The sequence below is a fragment of the Sipha flava genome, unplaced genomic scaffold, assembly GCF_003268045.1.
Source record: "Sipha flava isolate LNK unplaced genomic scaffold, YSA_version1 121_pilon_pilon, whole genome shotgun sequence".
Taxonomy (NCBI): Eukaryota; Metazoa; Arthropoda; class Insecta; order Hemiptera; family Aphididae; genus Sipha; species Sipha flava.
This window is the reverse complement of record NW_020271747.1, coordinates 2044210-2064117: the sequence shown is the minus strand read 5'-3', so window position 1 is coordinate 2064117 and position 19908 is coordinate 2044210. Positions and strand designations below refer to the sequence as shown.

At 29.0% G+C, this 19908-nt stretch overlaps 1 protein-coding gene across 1 annotated transcript; it reads right to left on the bottom strand.

Annotated features, from left to right (window-relative positions):
• Positions 1-11: 11 nt before the first annotated feature.
• On the bottom strand, positions 12-18028 carry LOC112693998. The gene is made up of 10 exons (XM_025569305.1): positions 16874-18028; positions 6429-6473; positions 6166-6360; positions 5941-6094; positions 5712-5818; positions 5312-5469; positions 4995-5238; positions 1352-1461; positions 1143-1289; positions 12-962 (listed from the first exon to the last, which is right to left on the bottom strand). The coding sequence occupies exons 1-10, from the start codon at positions 16914-16916 to the stop codon at positions 366-368; spliced, it is 1800 nt and encodes a 599-aa protein (XP_025425090.1). The 5' UTR covers positions 16917-18028; the 3' UTR covers positions 12-365.
• Positions 18029-19908: the final 1880 nt, after the last annotated feature.

The following is a 19908-nucleotide window of genomic DNA, read 5'->3' as shown; positions in this document are numbered from 1 at the left end:
AATTTGGTAAATACGAATTTGGAATAATTTATTTAATATTCATAAATCATTTAGATAACTATAATTCTAATCATGACTTAAAATATAAGACAATATAAATTCGTGATGGTTTAACAATATTTTCATTGATGATTCACGTTACCATTTTTAAATATATTTATAACTTATCAAAAATACTGATAGTACTTGAAGGGTTAGTTCGTAATATACATTATTCCCCTCTGTAACATTTCAAATATTTTATTTTAGTCCACTTCATAATTTGAGCATTTTTTAAATGTTTTGACTTCTATTGATAAGCATACTTTTGAGTATAATACTTAAAATTAATATTAATAGTATTATTGTGAACAGTTTTATAGGGATCAGTGCATGACTATAACATCTGGAGCTGATTTTGTTGATTCAATACTGTAAGGCCTTTGGCTTAATTCTGATGAAAACTTGTCCATTTCAATAACTGCCTCAGCTCTGAATTTTGATGGTTTTGTGTCAGTAGAACTATCTGAATCTTTTCTGTATCCAAATGTTGAAAATCCTAATGGTGGTCTAAAAGGCGATTCTGATGGCCTTACTCTATAATGACCAGCAGTTTGTGTTTTAGGTACCACTGATGTGTCAAAAAGACTTTCTCTGGTTTGGCACTCAATATCTTTAGTTTCAGCTGCCATTGGATAGGAACTCATCAACCCATCACCTTCTTCGTCTTCAACAGAAGGATAAAGACGAGGAGGGTCATGTTTCATTAACACTGGAATAAGATCACCAGATGGAACATAACAATCTGAACTTGATATATTATTACTATGTTTGTTTTGAATTAAATTAGTGATTTGACTACTATTATCACTTTGAGGATAGTCATGGATATGAGGACCGGAGTCTTCGAGTGATTGTTCATTTGTAACATGTATTCTTCCAATTTGATCTAAATGATCTTCTCTAGAATGACGCATGTGTTCCTATTTGAAGAACAAATATTTTTAATTCATCGGAAAAATTCGAAAATTGAGTATAAAAATATTACTTATTTTGGTAAGGTATTAGTTACATAAATATTGTTCAAATTTTAAATTTAGAATCCTTAATAAAAAAAAAAATTTGGAAACCTCTGTTCTTTTTATAATAAAAGTACTACTTACTTTTATAATGCGGTGATCATGTACCAGCTTTCGGACAATATTAGTAATGAATGCTGAACACATTCCACATAATATTAGAAAAAACACTACCAAAATTACTATTATGTCGAAACTTGAAAATAGTTGCATTAATCGATTGTCTTCTTCCTAAATTAATGTTTGTAAATTAATACAAAATGTTGTAGATTGTAATTTAAATAATAATATACCGGACATCCATCTTCATCCCATCGAAAACGACAGTTCTCAACTTTATTGCAACGTAATTCAGATGCTATACATGTTAAATCTTCGCAATCATACTGATCATTACCGCAAGCTAAAAATATAAATTTGAATATTTTTATAAAAATATTTGTATAAAATGTAAATCGCAAACTCATGAACTATTACAGCTTACAAAATATAGAAAGTTTTCTACCAATTTAAGTTGTTTAACATGAGAATGATCTCAAAATATAAATGATAACTCTAAAAGTAAATGTAGGTTTATATACTATATATGTATAATATACATATATAGATATATATATAAAAAAACGTAACATTATATACATTGTATATCTACATGCTTATAGTTTTTTTTTACGACTTCCAGCATGTTTATTATTTTCAATTTATCTTAAATTATATTATATATTTATTTTTTTTAATTATAAATATTATTATTACGTACTACTAAATTCTTATCATATTATTTATAGGTAAATGTTTTATGACATAAACTTTATATAGATATCTTTGAAAACAAAAGTGGTAAATTATAATTTTACCTTAAAAGAATGATATATAAGTATTAATATTGTAAATGAAGTACGAAATAAATCACTAATAAAAAATTACGTCATATTATGCATGAAAATCCAATTGTTGCGTTTTTGTAATTATAGCTTTGCCTATTTTTAACAAAACTGATTTGGTTTGTTTACACCATTCTTATTATAGGTATATTACAACCATGGCTTACATTATCATATTTAGTGCCGGAACGAGGGGTATGCAGAAAGTGCAATCACACAGGACCTCGTACTTTTGGATAGACTCTTAGGCCTCGCGCTTCTATTTTGTAGTATATTCAGATCTGGGGCCACGCGTTTATAATTTGCACAGGGCCTCGCATATCATAGCGCCGACACTGATCATATTATCTTAATATTATTAAATACCTTATATGCCTATATATATATTACGGACAAAGTAGGAAATCCGGGTATTGTTATACAATGCCCGAACATTTTGGCCAATGTAAGAATGATCATTTTAATACTCAAATTTGTCATACATTGACCGGGCATTGTACTAGATTGCCCGGGCAAAGTGTACCCTGCCCAGATTCAAGTGGGCAAAGTGAATTATACAGTGCGTTGCATACTTTTATATCAAATTGCATTTATACGTAATAATATCACTACAAAACTATAATTATATATTTTATTCGTACTCGACAACGTGACAGCTGCGATAGTACGAACCGAACCGTAATCTAAACGATAAAAGTGATCACACAGTATTGTAGATAATATTTCATAATCGAATCGTTAAATTCCTGTTCGATATTTTCTAATGATTATTGTCACGACGGCGACGTCACGTAGTCTGACATTGTAGTGTAGGTAGTGCAGTTGCTTGTAGTGTTTTTTTTTCTTTTGGTCAACGTTTTTAACTATTTTCTAAGTATTTGTGTACTATTTTCTAACATAAAATGGAAAAAAAGTTTAATGAGAAGTTTAACAATTTACTATTAAACAAAAATGCAAATGCTGTATTTTTAAATAAAGTAAAATACGATGAATTAATTTCAAAAGTGAATAATGTGAAAACTAAAACCACAAAAAAGACTGCAGATGATTACAAATTAATTAAAAAATACGATTTTGTAAATATATCAGGGATTGAAAAGTTAGTAGTTCCAGTATCCGAAGGTAATTTAATTAAGTATTATGTTTACAACGAACAATTGTTTCAACTTCTTAATAAAACGCATACATCTATGGGACATGGAGGTAGAAACCGTATGGAGTATGAATTGAACTTGAAATATAAAAATATAACAAGGGAGACTATAATGATATTTTTAAATTTATGTGACCACTGTCAAAAAAAAGGCAGTAAAATTAAAAAAGGTTTAGTTGTAAAACCTATACTTTCATCAGAATTGAACTCTCACTATCAAGTGGATTTAATAGACATGCAAGTTCAGCCTGATGGCGATTACAAGTCCATATTGGTCTATCAAGATCACCTTACGAAGTTCGTAATTCTTAGACCGTTAACCCATAAACGGGCTGAAGAAGTAGCCTACGTGTTAATTGATATTTTTACAACATTTGGAGCCCCGGCAATTTTGCAAAGTGATAATGGAAGGGAATTCGCCAATAAAGTTATTATTGAGTTGTGTAGTATGTGGGAAGAACTTAAGATTGTCCACGGAAAGCCTAGACACTCATAAAGTCAAGGGTCTGTTGAAAGGGCCAACCAAGATTTCAAAATATTCTCGCAACATGGTTAGCCGATAATAATTCAAGAAAGTGGAGCGAAGGTCTTAAATTTGTTCAATTTATGAAGAATCGGAGTTTTTACCATGGTACAAAACGTTCGCCATACGAAGCTATGTTCGGAACACATGCTAAAGTTGGCCTAAAATCAACGCAAATTCCAACCGATTTAATTTCTACTTTAAAATCAGCGGAATATTTAGAAAAGCTCTAGGCTGTGAAACTTTATTTATTTTTTATAATATTTTTAATATCTTTATTTTTAATTTTTTATATAATATTCAATATTTAATCTACTGTGCCCAAATCTAATTGGGCACTGTATACAATGCCCGGGCAACGTTAACTTATTCCAACTTTGCCCTTGAAAATCGGGCATTGTGCACAGTGCCCGGTCATTGTGCACAATGCCCGACTTTCTACTTTGCCCGTAACATATATATAAGAGAATAAGAACAAGGATAGAACATTACGTCTTATCAATGGCAATCAATGATTCCAATTGAGACCAAATAATTGCATAACTACTTTTTACCATTGATTATAAAATATACTATTACTATTTTATTACAAAGGCTAAAAATTAATAGGATACATTTTATATATTTTATAAAATATTATTATTAAAATTAACATGTGTCTAAATTTTTTTTATTGGAACGGAAATTTACGTTTAAGTCCTTCATAAATAGAAAATCTATAACGTTCTTCGTTTCTTAATTTGAAAAGAAACGCGTTCCACCTTTGTCCTTATAAAAATAACACGTTCCTTATGAACACTGTTTTGTGTATGAAAAATTAAACTAAATAATTCAAGCAGTATCTATATTAAATTATTTTTTTTAAAACTGATAAATAAATATAATTTTGTAAATTTAGCATTATAATTAAAAAATATATTTTGCTGTAATGTGCAAACGAAAGCAAATTAAAAAAAAAAAAAATTCAAAATATAATACGAGTATATTGTAATTTATTATATGTTGTTTTTATGCATATAAGAAAGGTTATGTGGAGGCTCTCATGACTCACTTTTTAATACATTTTTATATCCCCGCCATTAAAAAATCCTCAGAACGCATCTAAATCAAACTATATTTATAGAGCTAGTACCTACGTGTTGTATTTGTACTAAAAATGATATAATTTGTATAATCCGATTAAAAATTTTGAACTTCAATTCATAATAAAACAATTAAAATAGATTTTAATAATCTTTTGAATGTTATATTATGGTGACATTTCTCAGAGATATATTTTTGATGAGAATACTATACTTATATTCTAGAGATAAACCTACTGTAGGTAATCTACTCTTTAATTTTTTATCTTAAACTTATTGTCTGAATATTTTTACCTTCATCTTTAGTCTTAGTACGGTATGCAGTAAAAAGTGCAGAGAATTTTGATTTTACTCCTTTTCCTTCTGCCAAGAATCGTACATGTAACATGTTACCCGGTGATTGTACCATTTCTGCAATTGATCCACAAAATACCTTCAACCGAGAAGCCATATCAGTACGATTTGAAAAAATTTCTACAACATTCAATCCACAATCGTTGGGTTTTTCTAACGCAAAATCTTTGAAGTTAAGCTGAATCTATAATTAATACAATTATAAATTAATAAATTATTACACACGTTCTATTTAAATTTGAATCTAATATAAATACCTTCCATCCAGGTTTTACTTTTATTATCCACATACAATCTAATGGAACCTGATTCGCAAGAGTTAAATTTTTCAAATCATCTACTTCTGTACTATTTATATGTCCTTGAGAACCGTCCACGAATTTACGGCATGGGGGAAGTTCTGATTTTTCTATGTCTAAAAATTAAATTATTGGCTATTTTAGGTATTAAAAAAATACAAATTATATTTATTTAATATCATAAACTGGCAATAGGTATGAAATATCTATATACACTACTGTAAGATGTTCTAAATCACATTATATATATATTTGACATTACGTAAAACATGTACTTTATATTTATTAGTAATATGTGGACCCTGTCAATATTAATTACATATATTTTTCACTACATTAATTTTTAACAATTATTTACCGGGTGGAGGTTTCTTGATAAATTTGTAAACTGCGTGAAATCCTTCATATTCGATATTTTCGTCCGACCGAAACCGCAACCATAAGTGTCTCCCAGATGAAATTATTCTAAAATATAAATAAAAATACAAGAAAAATATTAAAATCATGATTTCACACCATATTGAACAACTATTATTTATATTAATCGGCTATTTCATTTTGCAAGAAAAAATATTTTAGACACTAACTTTGGAGGAAATTGATTTCCGCAGTAATAATTTGCTGGAACTGAATATCCATATGGACCATCTCGAATTTCTAAATGATCGTGTTTACATCCAATACTTGGTTCAATGGTAAATGAGTCTCTAAAATCTAATTCTATTATTTCTCCAACATTAGCTGCAAAAAATGTATTTTTTATTTTCACTATTGTTTTATTCCAAGTAGTTTATATTTATATGATTACATACCTTCTAATAGTCTGATACATTCTGTATTATTTGGATAAGGTTGAGGATGGCCTGGAGAAAAGAACTCGAATTCTCCTTCAAATTGATGGCATGGCGAAAGAGCCATCAATGTTTCAGACGCCATATCTTGAACAGGTATATCATAATCAATAGTAGTGGTTGAAATTGAAAAATTACTATCAATTATATCGGAATCTGAAATATTAGTTTCAAAAATAATAAATTGTAGCAGTATGATTCTAAGAAATAATATTATTATTTACCTAATCCAAATACTCTGTTTGAAATTATTAAAATTACTGCAATACCTAAAATAAAAAATAAAATCATAAGTTGATTGAATATTTTTGTTTATTAATCACAATTTTACTGTTTTAATTTTTAATTTAATTTAATTCATTTTATTTTACTAATTACCAATTATCCAAACAAGAAATTTGTTGATTTGTTTGCAAAACTAATGCACAAGAACAATAAGTAAAACTATAGACTAGGATAATTAGACCATAGCTTAGTCCAATACTAGAGGTAAAATCTACCCAAGAATTATATGAAAATTTCAATAACATTTATATTTTACTAAAAATGTACCGTTTATAATAAGAAATTCAGCGTTTTTTTTTTTTTTTATGAAACTTAATTTACATTTGTTTAGAAGAGCAAAAAAATGTACTTGAATGTTTAATATTTACATTTTTATTTTTATGTACGGAAATGTGACACTAGACCTTATTACCATTATAGTTTTTGATAATAACTATGACCTCTAAACTCTGATAAGAGTGAAAATAGACGATTGAAGAGTTGCTACTCCAAATTTCGGTTTTAAGACGAAGTCTGAGTTTACACGCATCAGATGGTTTTTCGTCGTCTAAGGTAGGGGTGGCCAACAGGTCGATTACGATTAATTGGTTGATTGGAACATGAGTTCGAGTAGGTCATAACTCCCTTTCATTTATTTTATGAACTTTTTCAGAAAACAAATAAAATATTTATTTATATTTTGTAAATTTTTATATCTTTGTTCAACCCACGGTAATATAAAATAGATTAATTAAGGCAATATATAGTAATAAATAACTATAAAAAACGAAATAATATACTGAGATCGAATTCCTAGCTATATTCTACATAGTTAAATGGATATTCCGTTTGTATTAAAAAATAATCTTTATTGCATTCGTATAAATTGATAAAACTATATTAAAATATATGTTGTGTACAATTATAAAATTATTTTAAAATTCATTAATACATATTCATATTTTAAATAAAAACATATAGGAAGAGTAACATGTCAAAGGTGCATTTACGGTAAAAAATCTTGGGGGGGGGGCTACAGCCCTCCTACAAAACTTGAAATAATCTTGTAGACTACCGTTACTCTTATACTCATATACCATGTTAATATATTTAAGATTCTGAGCCTTAGTTGGATTTACTGCAATGTGTATTTTTTTGTATGTGGCACTATTGTGAGTTAAGTATGCTGTATGCAGTATTCCATGTATAACATGGAATATTTGTGGGGGGCTAAGCCCCCTAGCCTCTCCCTAGATGCGCCTATGATGCATATATATAAAATATATTTTTGTTTGTTAACAAATTTTTTTTTTTGTTTTTTTTGGTCAATCGTGACAACCTAGATAACTCAGAATTTAATCTTTAAAAGTTGGCCATCCATTGGTTAAGGCATAGATCATACTGAGTAGGTCGAAAAGCTTATAGAGACGAGTGAGAGAGACGCATCATACGGGTTTTATAGGTGGAATTTGATGATGTTCCATTTTAGGAGAGGCATATTTTATGACTGATACTCAAGATATCTCAAAATTCTATAATATTAAAAATATTGAAACTTGTGTTGCTAATGAATGTAGCAAGTATTGTAGGTATTGTGTTTGTATATTTACACTAGAATATACCATACAAAAAAATATATAGTTGTATAATTCAACGTTTTATCTGACAAATTTCTTCTATATTGCATATTATAGGAAAAAGTTAAAACTTGAATTGACCAAAGAAAACACATTGATATTATTATTATTTATTTAATTTTAATTTAAATCAAAGTTATATCTTAATACAAATTATATAATGAATTTTGAAGTTATTGGATGTGAGATATCTACTACAGTTGGGTAGATTATATCAAGTCAAGGTCAGTGAGAACTTTTGGAGCCCTGGGCTGACTGAATACAGACATCTTTAATTTACACTTTTTTTGTCAAGATATAAATACTATTTATACATACTTGTACATACAATAGTACAACAAATATTTAAGTTTGATGATAAGGGAACATAAAAACATAGTATTTGATTTAGTTAAATTTTTTTATTTATTGATGATAAAATTTAATAGAGTAGGTATATCATTATATATAAAAAAAAAAAAGAATAAGTTCAGTTACAGTGTTTTTTATCTGGCTTTTTTAATTGATAATATATAATTGACAGTAAATAATTAAAAATTGATTAATAATCGTAATATTATTTGTAGTATTTAAATGTATGCATATTAGAAAAAAATCATTATTTCTAACCAAAATGCATGTCTGACTTTACTTAAAATTTAAAAGTACAAGTTAGAAGTTGTAGTAGTCATTACACTTTTAATTAAAAAAAAACAAAAATAAAAACATTCAATAGAATAAAAATAAATAATATCATATTTATACGTAACTAAAAACTTAAATGTTGTCAATATTTAGCTTGCAACTGAAGAACGGTATTAATATAAATCACAGACCCATACCACATAAAGCATAAAAAAGTATTATTAAATACATAAATAATTTATTGAAAATTCCATATTAAATATTTTAATAATATACTCGTAAATATAAATAAAAAATATAAAAATGAATGTTCTTATTTGGAGTATAATTGTATTATACATACAAATATTTACGACTTAATTTATTTTAAAAAGTTATCATAAGGTAAAAAAAAAAATGCAAAAAATTGCATATTTTAACAATAATACTTCATACAAGAATTTTTAATTTTATATTTTATTTATAATGATAAATTAGAAATATTTAATAATAATTCGTTGTTTTTTTAAAATTATTCACCATGAAAAATTATATTTTTAAATAAATAGTATAAATTAAATAATTAAATATTTGTTTCCATTTTTAAATATAAAATATTGTAACTCTGTTTGGTTGGATGAAGCACGTTGAGCTAGTATTTTTTGATGTACCAGATAGTACTGTTCTTAAAATTTAAAATAAATAATTTTTAAGATTTTAAGCTTATAGGTAGAATAGGTTATTAATGTCATACAAAATAATTTCTATATGTATTATGAACATAATCTAATGAAATATAAAATAAATCAAGTCGGAGAAAACTTAGTGCTAAATTACTTTTTCCACTAATTTGTAGTTAAAAATTTAAATTGAAGTATAAATGTACTCCATTCGTTTCATAAAATATTTTTGTTTACTATTTTGTAACCACAAATATATGTACTTACCTATACTTTAAAATTAATATTTTTACTTTTATTAAATTCGTTGTCACTTTAGGTATCTACTTAACGTACAATTAAATTCTTAATTTAAATCCATGTTTAGTTAATTATATATTTTTAATATTTATACTACACAGTTTATTAGTCAATTCATAAATTACTTTAATACTATGTTTAAAAATGTAGCAAATTTTTGCTACGTCTAATTTACTGTCTCGAACTACTAATACCTTCAAATGTGATACAATAAATATTTGAATATTGACTATTAACATTTGAATATCTTTTGTTGTTGGATTTGAAAAATACAATTCTTAAATATGCAACTTTTAAATTTACATTTAAACTTTTAAATTTAAATAAACATTTGAATTTAGAAGAATATTCTAATATTTCATTGTCTATTAATTTAGTAAATTATTTATGTTTTCGTAAAATCATAGATTACCTATATAATTTATAGTTGTAATTCCTTTGTTCTTATTATTTAATCCAGTATTATTATTATTAGTTTATATATAGAAATAAATAAAGTATTATTATATTAGTAAAGTACGACTGGTTTCGAATTAAAAATTCATCGTCAGGTATATCAAAGTCAATAAAATTACGATTGAATATGAAAAAATAAAGGACGAAATACATTGAGAAAAATTGGTTGTTTTATGTAGATGTAATTTATTTAAATAGGAAAGATAATTTAAAATGAATTCTTATCAGATATGTAATATGTAAACATATTGTATGTATGTATAAAGATATGCTAAGAAATGTAAATACTTTAGTTATTATGATAAATTATTATCTAAAATGTATTGATGTAAAATATTATTTTGAAAATCGGTTTGTATATTTAAATTAAATTTTTTCGTTTCATTGTATACCTATGTATAATTTTTCTAAAACTGAATTAAAGCAAATATTATTCTGGCTATTTAATATTTCTAAGTCTGTATTGATATAAAAATGTATACGAGTATAATGTATATTGTATTATGGTTATTTTTTAAAACATGTTTTGCAAAATTTAAAATAGGGGCAGTATTTATATATTATTTTAAAATTTTTATTTGTCTTACCTACCTACATAAAATGTATTACAATTACATTTAAGTATATACATATCTACCAGTATTTTTAAAAAAGGGGAATTTTATGTGAAGTTCTCAATTATATTACCTATAGATAAGTTTGATTATCATTAATTTTAAAATTGATTTTATATTATTATTGTTTAGAATCTATGGAATATGTTAGATATATTATTTTTCATGAATAAATTTATGGCTTCTTTAGTAATATTAATATTGAAATTATTTTTATGATTATTATAATTTAAAAATATTTTATAATAGGTAAATCATTCCATAGCAAAACTGTTATTATTATAAACAATAAGTATATATATGAAATATATTTTGTAAAATAAATAAAATATATTTTAATATAATAATAAACTTAAAATAGTACATTCTTTTTATACAAGCCCAAACAAAAATATAAAATGCATAATATTCACTTAATATAATTGTAACCATAACAACAAGGAATTTATAATAGATTAAACACATAATTTAAAAACGACAAATTATTTCATCTAAATTAAAAATCATTGAAATTAAGTTATTCAGTGGCGCACAGAAGTATTTTGAAAGCACATGCAAATAACAAAACTCACCCCTTTTTTTTTTTTTTTTTAAAAACATTTGTTTAAACTGTTGTCTGTAACTGTAATTAACTCTTAAAATAACTATAAATTATAATTAATATGTAAAATAAAATACCCATTGCCGTATAAGTATAATGTTTGTATTATAATAATATTGTTATTTGCTTACCATACTCCATAATGTTTGGTATCCAAGTTATTAAACTACATACGCATAGACCTATCAATACACCCACCCCCACGAGAGCACTTGCAATTGCACCCTTTGGTAACCTGTCTGGGCGCCACTAAAGTTATTAATAAACTTATACAAGTAATATGTACAAGCAATAGGATTGTAATTTTAAAGAATAAAATGTCCAAATGATTTATTATTTAGCAACCGGGGAAAAACTTTTATTACTTACCTAATGTAAAAAAAAACTAAATGCTAAATAAAATTATTTGATACAAATGTTAGAAAGTGGAAACATGACATGCAATAAAAGGGCGTTGTCTTTATTTTTATATATTTAATGTAGATCTCCCCTTGTAGTATAGTCTAAATAATATTAACATTTTAATAGTATAGATTAAACATAAAAAACAAGAATAAAACGTATTTTTGACTAAAGCTATTTTTAGCTAAAACATAAAAATTGACTGATTAATAATCACCAGTTACCTATAAAGTATATATATATGTTAGGTTTATTTTTAAGAAGAAACTTAAGACCTAATCAAATTCGTACCTTTACAAATTTTATATTCTTTTTCATTTACTGTGTTACTTATTTTCAATAAATTGATGATTATCATTAAATAAATTATTCATTACCTAAATATATCATTATTAATATAATAACTAATAATATATTATCATAATAAGGTACAACTATTAAATAAAATAAAAAATATCATTTCATTATCATCAGATTAAAATAGCAATTATATTTTTAAATACATAAAATCAACTATATTTTAGTAATTGCCAAACGAGTTTAAAAAATAAACACAACAAACATATTGGTAGAAATACTATTAAATAAAATATCTCGAATTACATTGTTTTAATTGACCACTTAGTCAGTAAAAATGATAAAATAAAAATGCTATTTTGTAAAATTCAGTTTTTCAGAATTACAAGGTACAAATAATGTTCAATCCCTTCATCGTTTCAATGTTAAAACTGCTTTTAATAATAGAACAAGAAAAAAATCCAAGGATGTATGAAAAGTAACTTTTATTAAGAATATTTGTTGTGTATTATGTTATTATGTGTAACTAAATGTGTATAATATTTTATTTTATTACTATTTCTTATTTTTACTATATTATACGATAAATTATTTAATCTATTATATTTTAACATAAAATAATTTATAATTCATTGGTTTCACATCGATAATAAATTAAATATTTACATTTGTATTTAAATTATAAAAATTAAAAACAAAACAAATGATTTTTTTTATTTTATACTAATAAATTATTAAAAAATCAAACATTGAAGAAACGTAAATTATGAATTTTAAATTTTATTTCGAATAAATGACAGTGACATGCTTGTAGATTTTTCCAGCCTATTAGAGACTGTGACCTCAAGAATATTTGTATGAAGTGGTAATCAATTCCATAGTTTTAATAGTATTTTATAATACTTTTGTAAATAAGTAAGTCAACCAATTTTTAACCTTTTTAATGAATACAGAATAATGAATATTATTTAAATAAATAGTATGAGCTTGTTCTAAGCTTACAAAATAAATATATAACATTTTTATGTGGGTGGTTGGTAGATTTTCAATCGTTGGCACTTGCTCAGAAAATAGTTCTCCGCGTCACTATCGCACATGAATGAGTTTGTGTTTTATTTTCAAGTCTTAAGAATAAGATCGAGAATTTTAAGGAGTTCAATGTAAACAATTACAATTATAACTATCCAAGTGTTAACACATTAAAAAAATAAAAAATAATATCATTGTACAATTTGTATAAAAATGTAAACCAATGTTATTGAAATTTCTTAAATATTATTTTGAAATTATATCACAATTCTCATATAATTAATAGTTTATAAACTAATATTTAGGATTTTTATAAAATAACAAAATTGATTAGGTGAAAATTACTTAATTATTTACTAGGATAATACCTTTTTAAAACTATAGAGAAATTCTAAAAATAATAATATGTAATTATCTATGTATATTTCAGATACATATATAAATGTTTCTGTGTATCATGTATCTTAATGAAATGTTTTAGTAAATAAAATCCCGTTTAAATAAATTATAATTAATTTAATTGGTTTTGTCATTATATTTAGAATTGTTATTAATATATAACGATGCATTCAATTTGTAAGTTATCTAATTTAAATTTTAAAATACTTTAAACGAATACTTAAAAATTGTGAGCTTTCAACTTAGTATTAAATACAAAGGCACCGAACGCATAGATATGCGATATTAATACTAAAGTTTTAACGAAAAAAAAATATATTAATAAAATAAAACATTCTAAGTTTTATTTAAAATCTAAATTTTTTATTAACTCGTTACACAGGGTATTTTTGGATTTTAAAAGATATATAAGTACATTGTTGGTATATGAGTTATAGTATAATATACTATATATTTTATAGATATAATTTAGATTCGGAATTTATGTTTGCTAAAAAATTGTTTTTTATTCATTAATAATGGTTTTAGTCACAATGACATGAAACAAATAAATAGTTTAAAAGCATATGTACCTATTAATTTTTATAAATTACAAACTGCAATAACAATAAATTCTTTATGTTCAGCCTGTGGCGTAGCCAGAAAAATTTGACGGGGGGGGAGGGGGTTTGTAAATTTTCAATTATTTCTCCTAATAAAGTACCAACATTTTAATTTTAATAATTTCATTAAACATAAATTAAAATATAAATTTTTTTATCATTTAGTTTGTTGAAACTGTGAAAATTGTTTGACGATGACACGATATAACATTATATCTGTATTAAAATTATTGTATATCTTATAAAATAAGAAAACATTTTGAAGGTAAGAAGCTAACCCTTTAACCCTCTGGCAACGCCGCTGTGTTCAGCTACATTAAAATGGTCGTTTTCTGCAATGCACCGTGTCAAAAATTGGCTAAGAACCAGTGAGCACAATAAAAGTGATTAACTGGTAATTTTTCGACTGTAAATATCGAACGGAATACAATAACATTACAAATTGAAATACAATACCAATTATAACAGGAAATTTATTATTATAATAGATAGAAATATTTAAAAAAATAAAAACTACTATAAAAATATTTAAAATAAGTACTGAAATAAAATACTGAATTCAGAATCATCTACGGGTGATATTCTTAATAAACTATTTAATAATACACTTATTTAATTACATTATTATTTAACTATTAAATTAATCTAGTACAGTAGTTATAACTTCATGTGTGGTATAAACAATAATATTTTTTCAATTTTTGATAATTTTTGAACAAATAATTTATGCCAAACCCTGAACTTTCTATAACAATATGCAATTATGAATCCAATTGATATGTTTATAAGACATGGTGAATCATTATGCACTCTGGGCATACCGAATACGTTCTTAGGTCGTAATAAAAAATAAACTGAAAATCCACTATAGTAAGTAACCATGGTAAAACATCCACGTACGGTAGATCTATAGCCCTTGTGTATTTAATAATTCACAGCTCAAACATTATTCCAAAGACCAACATTTAGAACAAACACATGTCTTTAAGTAATTTCATTGGGTAATTTTACCAGAACCGTTTTTAGGGCATGTGAAGCCCAAAGCCTAATATATATCGAATACCATTAAATATATTAATTGTGATACATATATTTTTTAACACATCATTTATTACTACCGTACCTGATATAATATACTTCTTATTACCATTTGGTATTAGCAATGAATAAACTTGATTTTTTTTTTTTTAAAAGAAAAGAAATAAATGTAAAAGTATGATATTTTTCAAATAAAATGTATTTTAGTAAATTTGGAGCCCTTCAAAAGTAAAGGCTCTTGGCCTGAACAGTACAGTTTTTTGAATGGTAGGAGGTTAATAAAAAATAATTTTTAATCGTGTACAATAATAATACGAATATTTCGTTAAATGATGCAAGATTTTTAAAACTCTGATCACTTTTTTCCTATTACAGATTTATTTAATATTTTAGATTTAGGTATATTTTCATATAGATAAACATAATAAATAATTGTAAATATTTACTATCATATACTATGTATATGTTTGTATTGATAGCATTTTTCATGATAATAAATAATAATATAATATATAGGCTTACAGTAGCAGTCCTTGACAAATTCCAAGGGGAAGGGTCGAAATACTTTCACATCAAATATAATGCTTAAAAATATTAGTCATAAAGAAAAATATTTTTTTTGAATTTAAAATTCAAATTTAAACATTTATTTCATGTAATATTACAAAATAAAATTTATTTTTCGGACTTATAATAAGGGACTTAAAATAATATGAAATATAGATATATTATGAAGATTATGTTGTAATATAATAAAGGCTGGGGGATCGATCCACCAATCCCCCTCAGTAGGTTTCTTCAACGATATCGATATTTTGATACGGTATAATTTCGTTAATTTAATTAATTCAAATGCTTATTTAATTTATATATTCATTTCGTTTAGCATTGTTATTGTTTTTTTTTATTATTTGTATATTAATTATGGCTAGTTATAAACTTGCGTAATTAGTTGATGCCGTGAGTGATGTAGGGATGTTAATGAATCGGAATATACGTATATTATATACGGAATATATCGTAAATGTTTTTTAATATCGCGAAAAATCTAACGATATCGATATTCAAAAGAAAAATATTGTTAGAGATGTCTAATAATATATAACAAAATAATAGAAATAATATTCCTATTCGCGCCTTCCTTCTAAAACGATCTTCAGATTGACCCCAGAGTTTTATAGTGCAACGCAACCTTGAACTCGACTAAAAATGCGCGCGTCTAAAAATGAAATCGGGGAAATTTTTTTTCGTCTAGAAAAAATGTATTGAGACAATGCGTTTTCTTCGCGGACCGGTCGGGACCGGATCACGACGCCAATAAATGACACATTGTGTCAGCAAACCTAGTTCAAATAATATCATTCGGGTATATTGGACAGTTATAACGGATGAGTATATTAGCCTATTATAATTATTTAGCAGTACCAAGCCAAAAGCGACTAAATTTAGACAGTCGGTCGGATAAGGTACACACACGACGGACCGTCGAAGAATGTGTTGGTATAGTAGTGTGCTAACGGGAATGAAAAAGCGCGTGCGTTCGGGTGCGCGAGAAAAGTGGTTTCCAAGAAAACGGTCTCCTCGGGTCTCGATGACGAATGTAGTGACCCTTTTATGACCGGCGTCCGAACAATGTGAAACTCTCGTTTTCCCCTCGACTCCTTTATTTATTTATGATTATTTATTTTTTTGGCAAACATATTTGGCATTGATTTATTTATACACGGTTCCGTTCCGTTTTACTTACACAGCGCCGGACTACGTTGTCCCTCGACCGCCAGCAGCGACATAATTCCAAACCCACAGCGCCGGAACCGATGACATTTAATGCCTTTATTGCTGCCGCTCGCTGTCCGGACGTTAATGTGCGGTCACCACTGCAGCGGTGATCGCGTCGAACGAGGCGGCCGTCGCACGGTACCAATGCATTCTACTCGCCGACGATGGCCACTGCAGACGTTGCCGGTCTCGGTGCTGCCGATCGTGTATCGTCGTGGACCCTATACCGGTGCGGCCGCGGCGGTCGGAATGACAACCGATCAACGTCGTCGCCCGTGTCAGTACAGACCTAGGAAGCGGTAGCGCGCGCAGTGGCGGCTACGGTGGTTGGTGCTGATGTTGGGCAGCAGCGGCACCGGTAGTAATTGTACAGGCGGTGGCGGCGGCGGTGTCGTTACGTCGTCGCGAACCATCGGTGACGGAGCACACGCGACACACGGCAGCAGCAGTCGCGCGCGCGCGCGGAACCACTGCTGCTGCACTCCACTGCGGGCACCACCGACCGGGGCTCTAGGCGTACGCGGAAACGGCGGCGAGCACGGCGAACGAAGACCGATGTAATAACACAACAGTTGGCGGCAACTCGTCGATAGCCGCCGCCGTGTTCCCGTCGACTTTTTCCCTGTCCGTTCCTTTCACCGGTTACGGTTGTCCCGCCAACGGCTTGTTGCCCGCGCGGTCACGAGCACGCGTACCGAGCGAATTCGCCGCGGGGACACGGTATATTTACTACACGACGATGCCGATCTGTGGGACCGCGATAACAGTGTTGTTACGTCGCCGTAACGGTTGTGTGTACGGTCGTAGCGGTTGCGGTAGTGGTATATCCGTAGCAGAGGTAGCAGTTAGATGTACTACAGTAGTTGTAGTAGTAGTAGTACTAGTAGTAGTGGTGACATAACTCGAGTTAAACGCCGCGCGTTAATAATAACAACTGGGCCGCCGTCGTCGTTGTATTATGGAAGGTATTCACGCGCGCCAGAAAGCCAGGCAGCAGGCAAGCAGCAGTCACGACGACGACGACGACGAAGACGACGTCGCCTCTATTTATATAAACGAGCGGCTTCGGCGGCTTCGGCGGCGGCGGCGACGACGGCAACGGTATACGGACACACACGCGCGCAACACACACACTGAACATAGGATGCGGTCCGTTCGCGTCGTCGTCGTTGTGCGCCTACGCCGCCACCGCCGCCACGGCCGTCGGACGGTCGCGCTCCGGAGTCTGCGCGCGCCCTAGAGATGAGCCGTGGCCGCCACCGTGCGTGCTATAGTAACGAATATGGGTCAAGAGCCGCGGCGCTCGTTTCACTCGTTCCAATTAATAGAACGCCACTGCTACACGGTGCTACTATGGACGCAAAAGTGCTGTGCGCGTAGACCCGCGCGCGCGCGACGCCACCTTACGCATCCGCCCCGCGATGCACGCACAAGTGCCGTTCACCGTCCTCGACAATAATAATGATAACGATAATATTAAATGTCGATCGGATGCTGCGATTATATCTGGCGATCGCGCGGACGGCCAGTGACCAACGGGTGGGAACGGAAAATTCCTTCGGCCGAAAAACGATCATTGCACGACTGCTCTGCCCGTGCACCGACGTACGCACACGCCCGTACATCCGCACTTTGATAGTTAATCGTACCGTCGGTTTGGCCGTCGTCTGTTATTTTCATTCCGGTCTTTATCGTTATTACCGCGTACGTGGTACGCGTGTTACAATAATGGTATTTATGTGAATAGTAAGTGTTACGTTCGGTTTTTTTATTTTTTTATTTCTCGTTCGCCCACGCCATCTCAACTTTGTGACCTCCAACAGAAAAATCACATTTTTGCGAACGAAATTTATGTTCTTCGCGTTCTGTACGCGATCAAACTTGTACGCACGTAGTCGACGATTATATTCGCATTACAATCTGTAAACCAGGGGTCGACAACTGGCCGGATCCGGACCGCGGAAGACAATACTCTAGACCCTGTCAACTTTTATTTTCATACTTCTAATACTGTGATTTTCAATATAAATTAATTGTAATAACCAAATAATTATTTTTATTTTTATACTATCATTTTTAAAACATAAAGATTTGAAAAAGATTTTTTCACTGGACCTCATTGATTTATTATTTTAAACTTTAGGACTCCAATAGGGTTATTAGCACCCCTGATTTCAAATGTAGCCCTCCTGTTTTCTTTTTTAGATCTATATGATTTATAGTAATTACAGTTAAATACCGTTTTATTTTATTTTCAGCAATTTCAACACCCCCAATATTTGGGTTCTAGTTGCGCCCATGGGACTCCAATGTAAATTACTTACCGATCCCTGCTGTAGACCGTGATCATATGCACCGTAGACGGGTTTGCCTCTCGTGTATAGGCACGACCTGCAAAATCATATTATTTACTAGTTCAAAATTATGATTCCAACAAAACGACGTTTAGAATTACGGTAGGAATTAAGAAAATCGGTAATTATATTAGTATTTTAAAGCGATGATAATTTTTTTCATGATTTGAAGATCATTCCCCCCCTCCTTTCGGTAACCCGGTATCACATTTGTATGTATTGTGCACGACGTGCTAAAAAATAGTCTGGCCACAACTATAATGTACACCTATGTAAAATATTGTCCAATTGAGATGGCTCCGTTTTTAATCCGTTGACATCGTCCACAGACATTCATTACGAATATACTCGTGTACTGCGTAGACAACTATTTCACTAAGTAGGCATTTAAAACGGCAAAATTAAACTTAACCGACCAACGTCATGAAGTTTATTAGATGTAGCGAACTCCTAAAAAATGATTACGGGTCTTTAAAATCAGATTCTCAGTATAAAGAGCAGTAAGTATTAAACTTGAAACTTGAATTTTTACGGGAAAAATGTAAAATTGTATTTTAATGTTATTCCACAATTATGTAAAATATATACACAATTATGTATATTTACATGTTTGTAAGCTACAAAATTTGTATATATAGATCAACAGTTT

Coding starts and splice junctions, on each gene's coding strand:
- LOC112693998 (XM_025569305.1), bottom strand. CDS start 16,916: ATGTCGCTGCTGGCGGTCGAGGGACAACGTAGTCCGGCGCTGT. Junction 6,474..16,873: donor ACAACGTAGTCCGGCGCTGT/GTAAGTAAAACG, acceptor TTTTTATTTTAG/GTATTGCAGTAATTTTAATA. Junction 5,239..5,311: donor AAGTAAAACCTGGATGGAAG/GTATTTATATTA, acceptor TATTAATTATAG/ATTCAGCTTAACTTCAAAGA.